Source organism: Rhinoraja longicauda, chromosome 8, assembly GCF_053455715.1.
Source record: "Rhinoraja longicauda isolate Sanriku21f chromosome 8, sRhiLon1.1, whole genome shotgun sequence".
NCBI classification, from domain to species: Eukaryota; Metazoa; Chordata; class Chondrichthyes; order Rajiformes; family Arhynchobatidae; genus Rhinoraja; species Rhinoraja longicauda.
Genome location: NC_135960.1, coordinates 3,129,712 through 3,150,764, shown reverse-complemented (window position 1 = coordinate 3,150,764; position 21,053 = coordinate 3,129,712). Strand labels below are relative to the sequence as shown.

Sequence of the window (21,053 nt, the reverse complement as noted above, 5' to 3'; positions counted from 1 at the left end):
AGACAATAGACAATAGGTGCAGGAGGAGGCCATTCAGCCCTTCGAGCCAGCACCGCCATTCAATGTGATCACGGCTGATCATTCTCAATCAGTACCCCGTTCCTGCCTTCTCCCCATACCCCCTGACTCCGCTATCCTTAAAAGCTCTATCCAGCTCTCTCTTGAATGCATTCAGAGAATTGGCCTCCACTGCCTTCTGAGGCAGAGAATTCCACAGATTCACAACTCTCTGACTGAAAAAGTTTTTCCTCATCTCAGTTCTAAATGGCCTACCCCTTATTCTTAAACTGTGGCCCCTTGTTCTGGACTCCCCCAACATTGGGAACATGTTTCCTGCCTCTAACGTGTCCAAACCCTTAATAATTTTATACGTTTCGATAAGATCTCCTCTCATCCTTCTAAATTCCAGTGTATACAAGCCAAGTCGCTCCAGCCTTTCAACATATGATAGTCCCGCCATTCCAGGAATTAACCTAGTAAACCTACGCTGCACGCCCTCAATAGCAAGAATATCCTTCCTCAAATTTGGAGACCAAAACTGCACACAGTACTCCAGGTGCGGTCTCACTAGGGCCCTGTACAACTGCAGAAGGACCTCTTTGCTCCTGTACTCAACTCCTCTTGTTATGAAGGCCAACATTCCATTGGCTTTCTTCACTGCCTGCTGTGCCTGCATGGTCAAACTTTAACTTGAAGAGCTTTTACCTCAGGAGTCATCGTTCGACGAAGCATACAAAAGTATTAGTTCAAAATGGCGATGTTTGTTCTATGTTCCTGAAATACAGCCAAACGGTACACGATAACAAAACTCGATACTGCACATCGCAGGCGAATGGTGAGTAAGGTGCCCCTAAAATTTTTGCGCCATCATGTACTGTTTTGACTGTATTTCGGGAACATACGTACATATATACAAGATGAGACTTTCAGTGATATATATAGATAAAACATAGAAAATTACAGCAAAAGGACCAAGCCCTTTGGCCCACGATGTCTGTGCTGATCATGATGCCAAGATCTGCCTGCATGTGATCCCTATGCTTCCATTCCTCGCATGTGTCCTAGCCTGCTCAACCTCCCCTGTAGCTCAGGCCTTCGTTTCCTGCTAACATCCTAGTAAATCTCTGCCTATCTAAATGGCTCTTAAATCCTACTATTGTATCTGTTTCCACCACCACCCCTGGCAACACGTTCCAACACCCACTACCCTCTTTGTAAGTAATGTGCCCTGCACACAGAAACATAAAAAATAGGTGCAGGAGGAGGCCATTTGTCCCTTCAAGCCAGCACTGCCATTCATTGTGATCATGGCTGATCATCCACAATCAGTAACACGTGCCTGCCTTCTCCCCATATCCCTTGATTCCGCTAGCCCCTTGAGCTCTATCTAACTCTCTTTTAAATTCATCCAGTAAATTGGCCTCTACTGCCTTCTGTGGCAGAGAATTCCACAAATTCACAACTCTCTGGGTGAAAAAGTTTTTCTATCATCTCAGTTTTAAATGGCCTTCCCTTTATTCTTAAGACTTTGGCCCCTGGTTCTGGACTCCCCCAACATTGGGAACATTTTTCCTGCATCTAGCTTATCCAGTCCTTTTATAATTTTATGTTTCCATAAGATCCCCTCTCATCCTTCTGAATTCCAGTGAGTACAAGCCCAGTCTTTCCAATCTTTCCTCATCACAAAGACAGCCTTCTTCCACCTCAAAAACATTGCCCGTCTCCGTCCATCCCTCTCCTTCACAGCTGCAGAAACCCTCATCCATGCCTTCATCACCTCCCGTCTGTACTACTGCAACAGCCTCCTCTATGGCTCACCCTCAAAAATCATCAGTAAACTTCAATACATTCAAAACTCCGCTGCCAGTCTACTCACCCACTCCCCGATCCGTGACCATATCACCCCCGTCCTTTACAAACTCCACTGGCTCCCCATCCCCCAGAGAATCCAATACAAAATCCTCCTCATGACCTACAAAGCCCTCCATAACCTGGCCCCATCCTACCTGACTGACCTCCTCCACAGGCACACTCCCACCTGCACCCTCCGCTCTGCTGCTGCCAATCTCCTGTCCCCCCCCATCCGGACCAAACTCAGATCCTAGGGGGACAGGGCTTTCTCCATCGCTGCTCCCACCCTATGGAACTCACTACCCCAAACCGTCAGAGACTCCTCCTCACTCACCACATTCAAAACATCACTGAAGTCTCACCTCTTCAGCACTGCCTTCAACCACTGAAGGTCACCTCACCTTCTGTCTCCTTTCTCTGTTCGTTTACTTATTTATCTATTTATTCACTTCTCTATGTTCTAGAAATCCCTGTAAAGCGTCTTTGAGTGTTTGAAAAGCGCTATATAAATGTAATGCATTATTATTATTATTATTATATGACAGTCCCGCCATCCCACAAGAGTAGTTGAGTATAGGAGCAAAGAGGTCCTTCGGCAGTTGTACAGGGCCCAAGTGAGACCGCACCTGGAATACTGTGTGCAGTTTTGGTCTCCAAATTTGAGGAAGAATATTATTGCTATTGAGGGCGTGCAGCGTTGGTTTACTAGGTTAATTCCCGGAATGGCGGGACTGTCATATGTTGAAAGACTGGAGCGAATAGGCTTGTATACACTGGAATTTAGAAGGATGAGAGGGGATCTTATCGAAACGTATAAGGTTATTAAGGGGTTGGACACGTTAGAGGCAGGAAACATGTTCCCAATGTTGGGGGAGTCCAGAACCAGGGGCCATGGTTTAAGAATAAGGGGTAGGCCATTTAGAACGGAGATGAGGAAAAACTTTTTCAGTCAGAGAGTTTTGAAGCTGTGGAATTCTCTGCCTCAGAAGGCAGTGGAGGCCACTTCTCTGAATGCATTCAAGAGAGAGCTAGATAGAGCTCTTAAGGATAGCGGAGTCAGGGGGTACGGGGAGAAGGCAGGAACGGGGTACTGATTGAGAATGATCAGCCATGACCACATTGAATGGTGCTGGCTCGAAGGGCCGAATGGCCTACTCCTGCACCTATTGTCTACTGTCTATTGTCTATTGACTTTACCGCTGCTCCACCGTGCCGCCCCCTTTGGTCATGTTTCCTCACCTGTGTCTGGTTGGCACCCGGTACATGAGCTCGCCGTCGGTAGGGTCACGTTGTAGGTACTCGTTGAGCAGTTCGAGGGAGAAGAGTCTCCAGAGCTGCTGTTTGCTGATCCCGCTGATGCTCCCCAGGCAGCGAGCATCTGAGATGAAGACCATCGGATACACACCGTCCGCCGTCACACAACACAAGGGCTTCACCTCCTTGTCTGCATCAGCGTCCAACACTGTCAGTAGGATTAAAAAAAAAGGAACATCAAGTCAACGAACAATGCAGGAGACATACACCGATCAGCCAAAACATTATGACCACTGACAGGTGAAGTGAATGACATTGATTATCTTGTTACAGTGGCACCTGTCAAGGGGTGGGATATAGTAGGCAGCAAGTGAACAGTCAGTTCTTGAAGTTGATGTGTTGGATGCAGGATAAATGGGCAGGAGTAAAGACCTGAGCGACTTTGACAAGGGCCAAATTGTCAAGGCCAGACGACTGGGTCAGAGCATCTCTGAAACGGCAAGGCTTGTGGGGTGCTCCCGGTCAGCAGTGGTGAGTACGTACCGACAGTGGTCCGAGGAGGGACAAACCACAAACCGGCGACAGACAGGGTGTTGGGCGCCCAAGGCTCATCGATGCGCGAGGGCAACGAAGGCTATCCAGTCTGGTCCGAACCGACAGAAGGTCTACTATGGCACAAGTCACAGAAAATTTTAATGGTGGTCACGGGAGGAATGTGTCACAATACACAGTGCATCGCACCCTGCTGCGTATGGGGCTGCACACGGAGGCCCAACAGCATATTAGGCAGGTGGTTATAATGTTTTGGCTCATCAGGTCATAATGTTTTGGCTCATCGGTGTATTCCCTACTTAGACTCCGGAGGCAGTAAATTCATTCAAGGTTTCTGGAGCCAGTACACCCTCTTCAAATGTGGGACCCAAGACTGATGTTACAATATATGTAGACAATTGGAGTCTGGGCCTGCCTCAACCACTCTGAACCCAACCTAGAGGAGTCTTCACTTTTGCCACGGAAGTCCCAGACATTGGGATGAGAACAGCGGTACTGGGTGTGGTGTTCACATGTGGTGACATTAAGCGGGTCATCCTGCCAGGGCAAGGCCAAGCCCTGTACAAACATAGGAAAGATGTTTTAGGTTTAGGTTTAGAGATACAGCGCGGAAACGGGCCCTTTCGACCCACCGGGTCCGCACCGTCCCAGCGATCCCCGCACATTAACACTATCCTACACCTACTAGGGATAATTTTTTTTACATTTGCCCAGCCAATTAACCTGTATGCCTGTACGTCTTTGGAGTGTGGGAGGAAACCGAAGATCTCGGAGAAAACCCGCACAGGTCACGGGGAGAATGTGCAAACTCCGTACAGACGGCATCAATAGTCGGGATCGAACGCGGGTCTCCGGCGCTGCATTCGCTGTAAGGCGGCAACTCTACCGCTGCGCCACCGTGCCGCCCTATGTTGTCAAGCTTGAACGGGTCCTGAAAAGATTTACCAGGATGTTGCCCGGACTCGAGGGACTAAGCTACAGGGAGGGGTTGAACAGGCTAGTGCTTTATTGCTTAGAGCGCAGGAGGATGAGGGGTGATCTTGTAGCGGTGTACAAAATCATGAGAGGAACAGATCAGGTAAACGTACAGAGTCTTTTGCCCAGAGTAGGGGAAATCGAGAGACAGGGAACATAGGTTTAAGGTGAGGTGACTTTATAACTGGAACTGTTGTGCTCTACTGCTGCGAAGTTCTGCACTCTGCATCTTTCCCTTTGCTCTACCTATTGTACTTGAGTTTGGCTGGATTGTTTCTATATGTGGTATATCTGATCTGTTTGGATAGCCTGCAAAACAAAGCTTTTCATTGTACCCCAGTACAGGTGACAATAATAAACATGTAATGTACTGAGATACAGTTCTCAATAAGTAGGCCAGACGGAGTAAAATTAGGGAGACTTGTGTGCTGCAACCCTTACCCATAGCAACCAGATGCAGTAGCCTTGCAGCTTTTCACTTATGAATCTGTAGACATCTGTAGATAGGGTTGCCAACTTTCTCACTCCCAAATAAGGGACAAAAGGTGACGTCACCGCCCCGCGCCCCACGTGACCTCACCCAGCCAGCGGCCACGTGCTCCCGCTCCACCAATGGCGGCCGCCTGGGCCGGGAGGCGGGTTGCTACGCAACCTCCGTTAGGTGGTGCCCGGGCCTCCGGCCCTACACTGTCCGGACCTACAGCGTCCCCTGGGCCAACAGTATCCGGGCCCACAGCTCCCCCCCGGGCTTAATACGGGACAAGGGCGGTTCCGTACGGGACAAACCAATTTAGCTCAATATACGTGATGTCCCCGCTAATACGGGACAGTTGGCAACCCTATCTGTAGATGGTCAAGAGACAAAATCCCCAATCTACAACCAGGCCTCAGAAGAGAAATCCAACACCTATTCAATGCATCAGTAAAAGTACCCACCTTCAGTTGATAGAATATTGCAGATAATTGTCCATGTGTAACGGACTCTTCGAACAGGCCGGGCGACATACCCAAACAAAAGTTTTGACCTTGCAGGAATCGTGCCGTGATGGTATTCCAATTCAAAAGCTAAGGAAACACGCATTTCACAAAACAAATCAAAAATTCAATGTACAAAAAAGTTTATGTTACAGACTAGTCTCAGAATAGCTGAGCGGAGTTCAGCACAGGAACAGGATTCAAGGTTTCAAGGTCAGTTTATTGTCACCATTTAGACCATTCAGCCTCTCAAAGCCAATTCACCATTCACTTGAATCATCGCCGCTCAGTTTTCTTAATTCTATTTTTTGTGTCATAATCTCTTCTTCTGCTTCTCCTTTTCCTCCTTCTCCTTCTCCTCCTTCTCCTCCTTCTCCTCCTTCTCCTTCTCCTCCTCCTCCTTCCTCCTTCCTCCTTCCTTCTTTCTTCTTCCTTCTTTCTTCTTTCTTCTTTCTTCTTCCTTCTTTCTTCTTCCTTCTTTCTTCTTTCTTCTTTCTTCTTTCCTCTTTCTTCTTTCTTCTTTCTTCTTCCTTCCTTCTTCCTTCTTCCTTCTTCCTTCTTTCTTCTTTCTTCTTCCTTCTTCCTTCTTCCTTCTTCCTTCTTCCTTCTTCCTTCTTTGTTCTTTCTTCCTTCTTCTTCTTCTTTCTTCTTTCTTCTTCTTCCTTCTTCTTATTTCTTCTTCTTGCGCATGGCATGCACACCCTAAAGCTGTAGGTCAAGGGTGGACATCCAGGCCAGGGCAGCATCAGTTGCTGGGCGGATGGCCTTGATGCCACCAGGGAAAAGCCTCAGTGAGCAGTCGTTCACGATGTGTGGGATGGTCTGCTCTGGATATCCGCAGTCGCAAGCAGAGTGGGAGATTGCAACCTTCATGTGGTCCACCCTGTTTCGACTAATGCAATCAACCCGACGTGCACAATCTTCATAATCCCTGATACCATTGCTCAACAATAATCTATCAATGTCCCTTATTCCCACTCTCAAGACACTTTTGTGGGAGGATTTTATCACCCTTTAGACAATAGACAATAGCTGCAGGAGGAGGCCATTCGGCCCTTCGAGCCAGCACCGCCATTCAATGTGATCATGGCTGATCATTCTCAATCAGTACCCCGTTCCTGCCTTCTCCCCATACCCCCTGACTCCGCTATCCTTAAGAGCTCTATCTAGCTCTCTCTTGAATGCATTCAGAGAATTGGCCTTTACTGCCTTCTGAGGCAGAGAATTCCACAGATTCACAACTCTCTGACTGAAAAAGTTTTTCCTCATCTCATTTTTAAATGGCCTACCCCTTATTCTTAAACTGTGGCCCCTTGTTCTGGACTACCCCAACATTGGAAACATGTTTCCTGCCTCTAACGTGTCCAACCGCTTAATAATCTTATACGTTTCGATAAGATTACTGTGTGGTGTGGAGAGAATCTGCTGTGGTGGATGTTTGTGTTACCTTTTATGTAGTTATGTGTCTTGTTGCTTTTATTTTTCGTATGGCTGTATGGTAATTCACATATCACTGTACCTTAATTGGTACATTTGACAATAAAAGACCCTTGGAACCTTTGAAAACAATAAAATGCCGAAGCTAGAATCTGAAGTGAAGACAAGTATGGGTGAGACCTTGGGAAGAATAGATAACTTCAGAACTATGGTTCTTAAAGCATTCCTCCATTGTCTCATGCCATGTCTACTGACGACAAGGTGAATTTAATTCCCAATATGAGTTCTTATCACCGCTGTAACTATTTATCCCTAATTTGAGGAAGGACGACCTTGCTATTGAGGGAGTGCAGCGTAGGTTCACGGGGTTAATCCCTGGGATGGCGGGACTGTCATATGAGGTAAGATTGGAAAGACTGGGTTTGTATTCACTGGATTTCGAAGGATGAGAGGGGATCTTATAGAGACGTATAAAATTATAAAAGGACTGGACAAGCTAGATGCAGGAAAAATGTTCCCAATGTTGGGGGAGTCCAGAACCAGGGGCCACACAGTCTAAGAATAAAGGGGAGGCCATTTAAAACTGAGGTGAGAAAAAACTTTTTAACCCAGAGAGTTGTGAAATTGCGGAATTCTCTGCCACAGAAGGCAGTGGAGGACAACACACTGGACGAATTTAAAAGAGAGTTAGATAGAGCTCTAGGGGCTAGTGGAATCAAGGGGTATGGCGAGAAAGCAGGCTCGGGTTACTGAGTGTGGATGATCAGCCATGATCACAATGAATGGCGGTGCTGGTCGAAGGGCCTCCTTCTGCACCTATTTTCGATATTTCTATGTTTCTATGTCTCACCAGATGATGGAAGATGAAGTCAGAGAGTTGTACAGCATGGAAATAAGCCCTTCGGCCCGCCTTGTCCATGCTGATCAAGTTGTGGTTATCGGTGCCAGCGAACATTCCCTCTCTCTGCGTCCCTCCCCCACCCTAGTCATCCTGCTAGTTTCACTGTTCATATCCCTCCATTATCACCTCCTCCACAGCCAATGATGGACCATTGGGGGCTCCTTGACCCTCGGTGCCGGCTCTGATTTGTTCTGTACCTCTTTTCATACCTCTCGTTTCCCCCCCCTACTGACTCTCAGTCTGAAGGAGGGTCTCTCGACCTGAAACGTCACCCGTTCCTTCTCTCCAGAGATGCCGCCTGGCCCGCTGAGTTACTCCAGCATTTTGCGTCTATCTTCGCATTTTGCCCAGATCTGGCCCCATAAACCCTTCCTATCAATGTGTTTGTCTAAATGCCTTTTAAACAAAACGCTCAGCTTATGACCTTTCCAAGATTCTGTTTCTCCTTGGTCGGTGATGGATATTAACCCACTTACCCATCGGATCGTTAACGACAACATCCGGGTCACAGAGTCCTGTGATATCCTGCTTGATGATGAGGGCAAAGTTTAAAGCACATGGCTCATTATTCAGCAGAATAAGGTCACCAGACTGTGTGTTGCCGATCAGGATATCCCCCAGGTGCATTTGTTCTTTCTCAGCCTGAGGCAGAAGCATAAATGGAAAACCGTGAGTGACATCATTTGCAACCGTAGTAAAAACCGGCATCACTAAACCATAGAAACAGAGTTTAGTTTTGTTTAGACACAAAATGGTGGAGTAATTCAGCGGGTCAGGCAGCATCTCGAGAGAGGAGGAATGGTCGAGACCCTTCTTTAGACTTCTTGACTTGGCATTCATAGCGAGGGGATTTGAGTATAGGAGCTGGGAGGTTCTGCTGCAGTTGGACAGGGCATTGGTGAGACCACACCTGGAGTATTGCGTACAGTTTTGGTCTCCTAATCTGAGGAAAGACATTCTTGCCATAGAGGGAGTACAGAGAAGGTTCACCAGATTGATTCCTGTGATGGCGGGACTTTCATATGAAGAAAGACTGGATAGACTCGGCTTGTACTCGCTGGAATTTAGAAGATTGAGGGGGGATCTTATAGAAACTTACAAAATTCTTAAGGGGTTGGACAGGCTAGATGCAGGAAGATTGTTCCCGATGTTGGGGAAGTCCAGAACAAGGGGTCACAGTTTAAGGATAAGGGGGAAGTCTTTTAGGACCGAGAGTGGTGAATCTGTGGAATTCTCTGCCGCAGAAGGTAGTTGAGGCCAGTTCATTGGCTATATTTAAGAGGGAGTTAGATGTGGCCCTTGTGGCTAAAGGGATCAGGGGTAATGGAGAGAAGGCAGGTACGGGATACTGAGTTGGATGATCAGCCATGATCATATTGAATGGCGGTGCAGGCTCGAAGGGCCGAATGGCCTACTCCTGCACCTATTTTCTATGTTTCTATGTTTCTAAGAAGGGTCTCGCCCCGAAACGTTACCCATTCCTTCTCTCCCGAGATGCTGCCTGACCCACTGAATTACTCCAGCATTTTGTGTCTACCTTTTCAATTTTAACTAGCATCTGCGGTATTTCTTTCCCACACTATTAGTTTTGTTTAGTTTAGTTTAGTGATACAGCGTGGAGATGGACCCTTCGGCTCACCGTCCACGCCGACCAACAGTCCCCGCACACTTACACTATCCCACAAATGCCCTTGCGACAATTTACAATTACACCAAGCCAATTAACCTACAGATCTCCACATTTTTGGAGTGTGGGAGGAAAGCGGAGATCCCGAAGAAAACCCATGCAGGTCACGGGGAGAACGTACAAATTCCATACAGGCAAGCACCCGTAGTCAGGATCAAACCTGGGTCCCTGGCACTGTAATGCAGCAACTCTACCGCGACGCCACCAATATTGAGTCATACAGCATGGAAACAGGCCCTTTGGCCCAACTTGCCTCTGCCGGCCAAAATGTCCCATCTACACTAGTCCCATCTGTCCAAGTTTGGCCCATATCCCTCTAAACCATGTGCATGTCCAAATGTCTTTTAAGTGTTGTTATAGATTTTAGGTTGCAAAGGCAAGAGGCACAGAAGTTTCAAAAACACACACCTCCAGATTCAGGGACAGTTTCTCACCAGCTGTTATCATGCAACTGAAGCATCCTTTCACCAATTAGAGAGCAGTCCTGACCTCCCATCTACCTCATTAGAGATCTTCGAGCTATCTTTAATCGGACTTTACTGGACTTTATCATGGACAAAACATGATTTCCTTTATCCTGTAACTGTACACTGTGGAGGGCTTGATTGGAATCATGTATAGTCTTTTTGCTGACTGGATGGCATGCAACAAAAAAAAGCTCTTCACTGTACCACAGTACACATGACAATCTGTATACTAAAACTCTCGTTTGTTATCTTGTTTGTGACTGAACTTCAGCCAAAACGGTACACGATAGCGCGACAATTTTAGGCCCACCTTACTCACCATTGTCACTTTAGTGATAATGCAAGTAGTTTTATTGAAATCGGTCTTATATTTTTTAAGTTATTCACATTTTAAAGTTTAAAAGGAGGGGAGGGGGAGGGGAGGAGGGAGGAGGGAGGGAAGGGGGGAGTGGGGGAGAAGGGAGGGGGGGTTGAGGAGACAGGGGAGGGGGGGAGGACAGGATGGTGCACCAACGCAGGAGAGGTTTGGGCCCAACGGGTCCACTTGGTCTAGTAATAAACAAAACTAAACTGCGTCAACTACCTCCTCTGGCAAATCATTACATCTACCCACCACCCTCAGTGTGAAGGTAGATTTTTTCAAAGTAATAATCCTCCTGTTATTAAAAACCTAACACGAGGTTCACGAGGTTAATCCCCGGGATTGCGGAGTGTCATATGAGGAAAGATTGGAACGAATGGGCTTGTACGCACTGGAATTTAGAAGGATGAGAGGGGGATCTTAGAGAGACGTATAAAATTATAAAAAGATTGGACAAGCTAGATGCAGGAAAAATGTTCCCAATGTTGGGGGAGTCCAGAACCAGGGGCCATACAGTCTAAGAATAAAGGGGAGGCCATTTAAAACTGAGGTGAGAAGTAACTTTTTCACCCAGAGAGTTGTGAATTTGTGGAATTCTCTGCCACGGAAGACAGTGGAGGCCAAATCACTGGATGAATTTAAAAGAGAGTTAGGTAGAGCTCTAGGGACGAGTGGAATCAAGGGATATGGGGAGAAGGCAGGCACGGGTTACTGATTATGAATGATCAGCCATGATCACGATGAATGGCGGTGCTGGCTCGAAGGGCCAAATGGCCTCCTCCTGCACCTATTTTCTATGTTTCCAGGTTTCTACTTACATAAAGTGAGAAAGCCGATGTATAAACTAATAAATTAAATGTATTCCTGAAGGCATTATATTGCATCTGCAGCACAGAAACAAGAGAATCCTCTGGGGAAAGATGAATAGAGCTAATGGTTGAAGACCTGAAACTTTACTTTTGTTCCTTTCCCCACAGATTATGTCTGAGCATCTGGGCATGCTCTGTTTTTAAGTAAGTTTTCCAGGTTTTTTATTTTCATTCTTCCCAAAACGATCCAGGAAGGGGGAGAGTAGAACCATGAGACAGAGAGTCAGTGAGGGATCCATCGATGACAGCAGGGGGAAAACCCCCACACAATCCCCCCCCCCCACCTCACCTGTATCCACCTATCACTCGACAATAGACAATAGACCAGAGGTGCAGGAGGAGGCCATTCGGCCCTTCAAGCCAGCACTGCCATTCAATGTGATCATGGCTGATCATTCTCAATCAGTACCCCGTTCCTGCCTTCTCCCCATACCCCCTGACTCCGCTATCCTTAAGAGCTCTATTTAGCTCTCTCTTGAATGCATTCAGAGAATTGGCCTCCACTGCCTTCTGAGGCAGAGAATTCTACAGATTCACAACTCTCTGACTGAAAACGTTTCTCCTCATCTCAGTTCTAAATGGTCTACCCCTTATTCTTAAACTGTGACCCCTTGTTCTGGACTCCCCCAACATTGGGAACATGTTTCCTGCCTCTAACGTGTCCAACCCCTTAATAATCGTATACGTTTCGATAACAAGCTTTGTCCTGTCTCTCCCCTCCCCCCCCCCCCCACCACCACATTCAGACCGAAGACGGGTCCCGATCTGAAACATCACCTGTCCATGTTCTCCAGAGAAGCTGTCTGACCCGCTGAGTTCCTCCAGCACTTTGTGTCTTTTTTTTTAAACCTGTAATTCACTTGGTTCTCCCGGTTTGTCCAACTAATCTCCATGCAATTTCAAAATGAACGGGTGGTAAATTAATCACAATCAATGCAGTGAGGAATTCAGGAAGAAACCCTTTGCTTATTTAATGTGGAGAATGTTGATCTCACTCCCACAGGGAGTTACTACTGGTAATAAAGGTGTACTTGTAACTTCAGTGCAACGGTTACTTGCGAGGAACTAAATCGAGAGATTTAAAAAAATTCACACACCCTTCATCCCTTGGTTTGCCTTTGCAAAATCAGAGTCACACACCATTCACAGACACGTAGATACATAGAGAACAGGTGCAGGAGTAGGCCAATCGGCCCCTCGACCCAGCACCGCCATTCAATGTGATCATGGCTGATCACCCACAATCAGTAACCCGTTCCAGCCTTCTACCCATACCCCTTGGTTCCGCTGGCCCTAGGAACTCTATCTAACTCTCTTTCGAATGCATCCAGTGAATCGGCCTGCACAGTCTTCAGAGGCAGTGAATTCCACAAATTCACAACTCTCCACGTGAAAAAGCTTGTCCTCATCTCGGTCCTAAATGGACTACCCCATATTCTTAAACTGTGGCCCCTGGTTCTGGACTCCCCCAACATCGGGAACATGTTCCCTGCATCTAGCATGTCCAATCCCTCAATAATTTTATATGTTTCCATAGGAACTCCGCCCATCCTTCTAAATTCCAGTGTATACAAGCCTAGTTGCTCCAGTCTTTCATCATATGTCAGTCCTGCCATCCCGGGAATTAACCTGGTGAACCTACGCTGCACTCCCTCAATAGCAAGAATGTCCTTCCACAAATTAGGAGACCAAAACTGCACACAATACTCCAGGTGTGGTCTCACCAGGGCCCAGTACAACTGCACAACTGAGGAAATTCAGAGTGTCGCAGAGGATCCTTCATTGCTTCTACTCTGGGGCTGTAGAGAGCATCCTGTCCGGCAACATTACAGTCTGGTTTGGGAACAGCTCTGCCCAGGACACGATGGCCCTGCAGAGAGTAGTGCGTTCGGCAGAACGCACCATGGGAACTACACTCGTCCCCCTGCAGGACCTATACATCAGGAGGTGCAGATCCAGAGCAAGCAAGATCATGAGGGACCCCTGCCACCCCAGTAACGGACTGTTCCAGATGCTACGGTCAGGCAAACGCCTCCGCTGTCACGCTGTGAAAACGGAGAGGATGAGACGGAGCTTCTTCCCACAGGCCATCAGGACTGTCAACTTTGATAACCCCAGAGACTAAATTTTTGTCGACACTTTTTGGTGCTATGTTTAGTAACTTATTAACTTTATTTATTGTAACTGTAATTATTTTTGTGCACAACCCGCAGGCATTGCCACTTTCATTTCACTGCACATCGAGTATGTGTATGTGACAAATAAATTTGACTTGACTTGACTTGACTTGATTTGCTCCTATATTCAGCTCCTCTCTTTTAGAGGCCCACATGCCATTAGCTTTCTTCACTGCCTGTTTTACCTGCATGCTTACTGATGCACTAGGACACCCAGGTCTCGTTGTACCTCCCCATTTCCTAACCTGACACCATTCACGAAATAATCTACCTTCCTGTTCTTGCCTCCAAAGTGGATAACCTCATTCCATGCACTAGACCCACAGATTTCACACTGAGAAGTTCCATTTTATCCTCCCCACATTGTTAACAACACCACCACCCCCCTCCCCCCCCCCCCCCCCCCCCCCCACCCCCCACTGATTCTACTGCTCTCCCACACAGAAGGGACACTTTACAGCGACCAATTAACCGGCCAACCAGAAATGGGCACAAAGAACTGGAGTAACTCAGCAGGTCAGGCAGCATCTCTAAAGAACAAGGATAGGAGATGTTTGGTCCGAATTCAGAATCTTGAAGAAAGGGTCTCAACCTGAGCCAATTTCTCCAGAGATGCTGCCTGACTGCTGAGTTACTCCAGCACTCTCTGTCCTTTTTGTGTATTAACCAGTGTCTGCAATTTCTTGTTCCTGCAAACTACCAGCCAACACATGGCATTGCGGTAGAGCTACTGCCTTACGGCGCCAGAGACCCGGGTTCAATCCTGACTACGGGTGCTTGTCTGTACGGAGTTTGTGCATTCTCCCCGTGACCTGCGTGGTTTTTCCTCTGAGATCTTCGGTTTCCTTCCTCACTCCAAAGACTACAAAGGTGTACTGGTTTGTAGGTTAATTGGCTTCGTATAAATGTAAAAATTGTCCCTAGTGTGTGTAGGGTAGTATTAATGTGCGGGGACCGCTGATCTCAGTGTGGACTCGGTGGGCTGAAGGGCCAGTTTCCACGCTGCATCTCCAAACTAAACTAAGCAGCCAGTCTTACGTGGACTGAGGTATCTGTGTTGAGGAACAGAACCTGCATGGGTTGGAAAGCCCTAACCAAATGGAGTCAAAAACAAGCTTGAACAGAATGCTGCCTAGTTAGGGGTTACTAGCTACAAGGAGAGGTTAGACAGACTTGGATTGCTTTCTCTGGAATGCCAGAGGTTAAGGGAAGACGTGATAGAAGTATCTAAAATTATGAGAGGCATAGACTATAGACAATAGGTGCAGGAGTAGGCCATTCGGCCCTTCAAGCCAGCACCACCATTCAATGTGATCATGGCTGATCATCCACAATCAATACCCCGTTCCTGCCTTCTCCCCATACCCCCTGACTCCGCTATCCTTAAGAGCTCTATCTAACTCTCTCTTGAAATCACCCAGGGAATTGGCCTCCACTGCCTTCTGAGGCAGAGAGTTCCACAGATTCACAACTCTCTGGGTGAAAAAGTTTTTCCTCATCTCTGTTCTAAATGGCCGATCCCTTATTCTTAAACTGTGGCCCCTGGTTCTGGACATGTCCCCCAACATCGGGAACATGTTTCCTGCCTCTAGCGTGTCCAATCCCTTAATAATCTTATATGTTTCAATAAAATCCCCTCTCATCCTTCTAAATTCCAGTGCATACAAGCCCAGTCGCTCCATTCTTTCAACATACGACAGTCCTGCCATTCTGGGAATTAACCTGGTGAACCTACGCTGCACTGCCTCAATAGCAAGAATGTCCTTCCTCAAATTAGGAGACCAAAACTGCACACAATACTCCAGGTGTGGTCTCACCAGGGCCCTGTACAACTGCAGAAGGACCTCTTTGCTCCTATACACAGCTCCTCTCTTTAAGAGGTCCACATGCCATTAGCTTTCTTCACTGCCTGCTGTACCTGCATGCTTACTTTCAGTGACTGATGCACTAGGACACCCAGGTATCGTTGTACGTCCCTTTTTCCTAACCTGACACCATTCAGAAAATAATCTACCTTCGTGTTCTTGCCTCCAACGTGGATAACCTCATTCCATGCACTAGACGCACAGATTTCACACTGAGAAGTTCCATTTTATCCTCCCCACTGGACAACTGCAGAAGGACCTCTTTGCTCTGAAACTCAACTCCCCTTGTCATGAAGGCCAACATGCCATTAGCTTTCTTATGAGAGGCATAGCTAAGGTAGGCAGAAGCTTTTTACTCAGAACGGAATAATTAAACACCACAAGGAATGGGGTTAAGGTGAGAGGGGCAAAGTTTAAAGAAAATATTTGGAGCAAGTGGAGTTAAACCTGCCACCTTCTTATTCACAGGACCACTCTAGAATTTAAGAAATTCTCAAGATAAATACTTACGCATTCACTATTTCCCTTGCCACATTTTTTAAAGTTTTAAAATATATTCCATCAAATCCAGGAGATTGCGAGTTTTCTCCAAAACTATTTATTTACTAAATGAACTTATTTAAATTCCATGTTTTCAGAGACTGGTATCACATCATGACTGCACGTTTTGTGTTACATGTGGGCCAGTCTACCCCGTTTAGAAGCACAGGGGATTTCTCCGTCTCCTGGCCAACTTTAGTTCATCAACAACATCATTAAAAAAAGTGCCAACGGTCACAATGGAGATTCAAGAGACTGCAGATGCTGGAATTTGGAGCAAAAAAAAAAAAAACTGCTGAGGAACTCACCAGGATGAGTAGCATCTGCACTCCAAAGACGTACAGGTTCGTCGGTTAATTGACTGGGTAAAATGTAAAAAATTGTCCCTAGTGTGTAGGATAGTGTTAGTGTGCGGGGATCGCTGGGCGGCGCGGACCCGGTGGGCCGAAGGGCCTGTTTCCGCGCTGTATCTCTAAATCTAAATCTAAAAATCTAAAAAAACTAGTCATAGAGTCATGCAGCGCAGAAACAGGCACTTCAAAACAACTCATCCACGCCGAGCAAGAGGCCTCGTCACAGCAATTTCCATATGCCACGTAGGGCTGCCCTGCGGCGCGGCGGTAGAGTTGCTGCCATACAGCGCCAGAGACCCCGCTTCCCGGGTTCGATCCTGACTACGGATTGCTGTCAATACGGACTTTGTACGCTCTCCCTGTGTAGGTTTTCTCTTTAGAAGATTGAAGGGGGATCTTACAGAAACTTACAAAATTCTTAAGGGGTTGGACAGGCTAGATGCAGGAAGATTGTTCCCGCTGTTGGGGAAGTCCAGAACAAGGGGTCACAGTTTAAGGATAAGGGAGTCTTTTAGGACCGAGATGAGAAAGGTTTTTTTTCACACAGAGAGTGGTGAATCTGTGGAATTCTCTGCCACAGAAGGTAGTTGAGGCCAGTTCATTGGCTATATTTAAGAGGGAGTTAGATGTGGCCCTTGTGGCTAAAGTGATCAGGAGGTATGGAGAGAAGGCAGGTACAGGATACTGAGTTGGATGATCAGCCATGATCATATTGAATGGCGGTGCAGGCTCGAAGGGCCGAATGGCCTACTCCTGCACCTATTTTCTATGTTTCTATGTTTCTATGTGACCGCGTAAGTTTTCTCTGTGATCTTTGGTTTCCCCCCGCACTCCAAAGTCGTGCAGGTTTGCAGGTTAATCGGCTTGGTGTAAATGTAAATTGTCCCCAGTGTGTGTACGATAGTGTTAATGTGCGGGGATCGCTGGTCGGTGTGGACTCCGCGGGCTGAAGGGCCTGTTTCCGCGCTGATTTCCTAAACTAAGCAGGATCTCTCCAATTCTTTCCTGTCCATGTATCTATCCAAGTGCCTTTTAAAAGCTGTTGAAGTACCTGCCTCAACTACTTCCTCTGCCAGCTTGTTCCATTTACCCACCACCCTTTGAGTGAAAACGTTGCCTATTAATTCCTACCCCTCTCACCTTAAAACAATGCCATGGAAACATAGATGCAGGAGAAGGCCATTTGGCCTCAATCATTCATTGTGATCATGGCTGATCATCCACAATCCGTAACCCGTGCCTTCTCCCCTTATCCCTTGATCCCGCTAGCCCCTAGAGCTCTATCTAACTCTCTTTTAAATTCATCCAGTGAAATGGCCTCCACTGCCCTCTGTGGCAGAGAATTCCACAAATTCACAACGCTCTGGGTGAAAACGTTTTTTCTCACCTCAGTTTTAAATGGCCTCCCCTTTGTTCTTAGACTGTGTGGCCCCTGGGTCTGGAGCCAGAGGTTCCAGAACCCTTAGGTTCTCCTACACTGATTCCCCTACCCTGTGCATTCACCCTTTCTATTTTCCCCATGAATTTATACACCTCTGTAGGATCACCCCTCAGCCTCCTGCACTCCAAGGAATCAAGTCCTCGCCTGCTGATCCTCTCCCTGTAGTTCGGGTTCCTGAATCCTGACAAAGTCCTCATAAATATTCCCTGCACTCTTTCCATCTTAATGGCATCCTTCCTAAAGCAGATTGAACAAAACGAAACTGATTACTCCAAATGTGGCCTTACCAACATCTTCTGCAAATGTAACACAACGTCCCAACTTCTACACTCAATATACTAACTGCTGAAGGCCAATGCACTGAAAAGTACCAAGGTACCAGTTTACCCCCCTATCTACCTGCGACGTCATATTTAGGGAACTATCTACCTGTACTCCTGGGTCCCTCTCTTCTACCGATGAAGAGTCTTGATCCAAAATATTGGCCATACACGTACTTCCACAGATACTGCCAGGCTCAATCAAGATAGACATAAAATCATAAGATCATATTTCATAAGTGATAGGAGCAGAATTAGGCTATTCGGCCCATGATCTACTCTGCTATTCAATCATGGCTGAACTATCTCTCCCTCCTAACCCCATTCTCCTGCCTTCTCCCCATAACCTCCGTACTAATCAAGATTAACTGACGGCATCCACAGCCTTCTGTGGCAAAGAATTCCACAGATTCACCACCCTCTGACTAAAGAAATTTCTCCTCAAATTCTTCCTAAAAGAAGCTCCTTTAATTCTGAGGCTGTGACCTCTTGTCCTGGACTCTCCCACCAGTGGAAACATCCTCTCCACATCCACTCTATCCAAGCCTTTCATTATTCTGCACGTTTCAATGAGGTCCCCCCTCATTCTACTAAACTCCAGCGAGTACAGGCCCAGTGCTGTCAAACGCTCAACATATGTTAACCAACTCATTCCTGGGATCATTCTTGTAAACCTCCTCTGGACCCTCTCCAGAGCCAGCACATCCTTCCTCAGATATGGCGCCCAAAATTGCTCACAATATTCCAAATGCGGCCCGACCGGAGCCTTGTAGAGCCTCAGCATTAAATGCTGGAGTAACTCGACGGGACAGGCAGCATCTCTGGATAGAAGGAAAGGGTGACGTTCCACGTCGAGGCCCTTCCTCAGGCAGATGAGACTCACTCATCCAGCAGTTTATCGTTATCACGATGCTGCTGGTGGCAAATGCCCTGGGTTTTGCATCTTCTTTAATCCAAAAATAACTACATCTATAAAAATTACATAGAAACATAGAAAATAGGTGCAGGAGTAGGCCATTCGGCCCTTCGAGCCTGCACCGCCATTCAATATGATCATGGCTGATCATCCAACTCAGTATCCCGTACCTGCCTTCTCTCCATACCCTCTGATCCCTTTAGCCACAAGGGCCACATCTAACTCCCTCTTAAATATAGCCAATGAACTGGCCTCAACTACCTTCTGTGGCAGAGAATTCCACAGACTCACCACTCTTTGTGTGAAGAAATGTTTTCTCATCTCGGTCCTAAAAGACTCTCCCCTTATCCTTAAGCTGTGACCCCTAGTTCTGGACTTCCCCAACATCGGGAACAATCTTCCCGCATCTAGCCTCTCCAAACCCTTAAGAATTTTATATGTTTCTATAAGATCCCCCCTCAGTCTTCTAAATTCCAGCGAGTATAAGCCTAGTCTATCCAGTCTTTCTTCATATGAAAGTCCTGCCATCCCAGGGATCAATCTGGTGAACCTTCTCTGCACTTCCTCTAAGGCTAGAATGTCTTTCCTCAGATTAGGAGACCAAAACTGTACACAATACTCCAGGTGCGGTCTCACCAATGCCCTGTACAACTGCAGCAGAGCCTCCCTGCTCCTATACTCAAATCCTCTTGCTATGAATGCTAACATTCAAATCACTAATTTGGTTGCAGAGTATCATTGCTGTAAAAGGAAGAATGTTTTGAAAATTGCTACACATCTGAAAGCTAAGATAGATGGGAAGCAATTATTACTGGAACAAGTAAATCTGCATAAACAGGACTGTTTCTTTGTTTCCTGTAGTCTCACCATAATTTTGCCCACTGTTCCTTCACCAATAACTCTGAGGGTGAAACGAATTTTCTTTGCTTGCTCTGTGCAGTGTGGGCCTTTCACTCCCCACACGTAAATGTGGGGTTTCAGGAAATACTTCTGTTGCTCTTGTGGGAAGAAAGACCAGGATTGTGCCTGTAAAAAGACCACAGTGCATTGTTGGTTAAAACCATGATAGTTTAATATAGGTAGACATTGACTGGGCAGTTTACACCCCAGCGGTATGAACATTGACTTCTCTAACTTCAGATAACCCTTGCTTTCCCTCTCTCTCCATCCTCTGCAGTGAAGAAAGCGATTGGTATGTTGGCATTCATAGCGAGGGGTTTTGAGTATAGGAGCAGGGAGGTTCTGCTGCAGTTGTACAGGGCATTGGTGAGACCACACCTGGAGTATTGCGTACAGTTTTGGTCTCCTAATCTGAGGAAAGACATTCTTGCCATAGAGGGAGTACAGAGAAGGTTCACCAGATTGATTCCTGGGATGGCAGGACTTTCATATGAAGAAAGACTGGATAAACTCGGCTTGTACTCGCTGGAATTTAGAAGATTGAGGGGGGATCTTATAGAAACTAACAAAATTCTTAAGGGGTTGGACAGGCTAGATGCAGGAAGATTGTTCCCGATGTTGGGGAAGTCCAGAACAAGAGGTCACAGTTTAAGGATAAGGGGGAAGTCTTTTAGGACCGAGATGGGAAAGTTTTTTTTCACACAGAGAGTGGTGAATCTGTGGAATTCTCTGCCACAGAGGGTAGTTGAGGCCAATTCATTGGCTATATTTAAGAGGGATTTAGATGTGGCCCTTGGGGCTAAAGGGATCAGGGGGTATGGAGAGAAGGCAGGTACAGGATACTGAGTTGGATGATCAGCCATGATCATATTGAATGACGGTGCAGGCTCGAAGGGCCGAATGGCCTACTCCTGCACCTATTTTCTATGTTTCTATGTTTCTATCCCCTCCCCCTTCCCAGTTCTCCCACTAGTCTTACTGTCTTCGACTACATTCTATCTTTGTCCCGCCGCCTCCCCTGACATCAGTCTGAGGAAGAGTCTCGACCCGAAACGTCACCCATTCCTTCTCTCCCAAGATGCTGCCTGACCAGCTGAGTTACTCCAGCATTTTGCGTCTCCACCTTCGATTTAAACCAGCATCTGCAGGTTTTTTTCCGACATAGTTTAGTATAGCTTAGTTTATTATTGTTATGCGTATCGAGCTTGCGTG

General features: G+C 46.8%; 1 protein-coding gene across 1 annotated transcript in view; it reads right to left on the bottom strand.

Annotated features, from left to right (window-relative positions):
* Window positions 1-21,053, bottom strand: part of cfap65 (cilia and flagella associated protein 65) — a 198,388-nt gene that overhangs the window by 101,578 nt on the left and 75,757 nt on the right. Inside the window, exons 15-18 of the mRNA XM_078404358.1 lie at window positions 19,809-19,967; window positions 8,422-8,587; window positions 5,569-5,697; window positions 3,091-3,313 (exon numbers count right to left, since the gene is read on the bottom strand). Coding sequence (XP_078260484.1) covers window positions 3,091-3,313; window positions 5,569-5,697; window positions 8,422-8,587; window positions 19,809-19,967 — 677 coding nt within the window. The remainder of the gene's footprint in view (window positions 1-3,090; window positions 3,314-5,568; window positions 5,698-8,421; window positions 8,588-19,808; window positions 19,968-21,053) is intronic.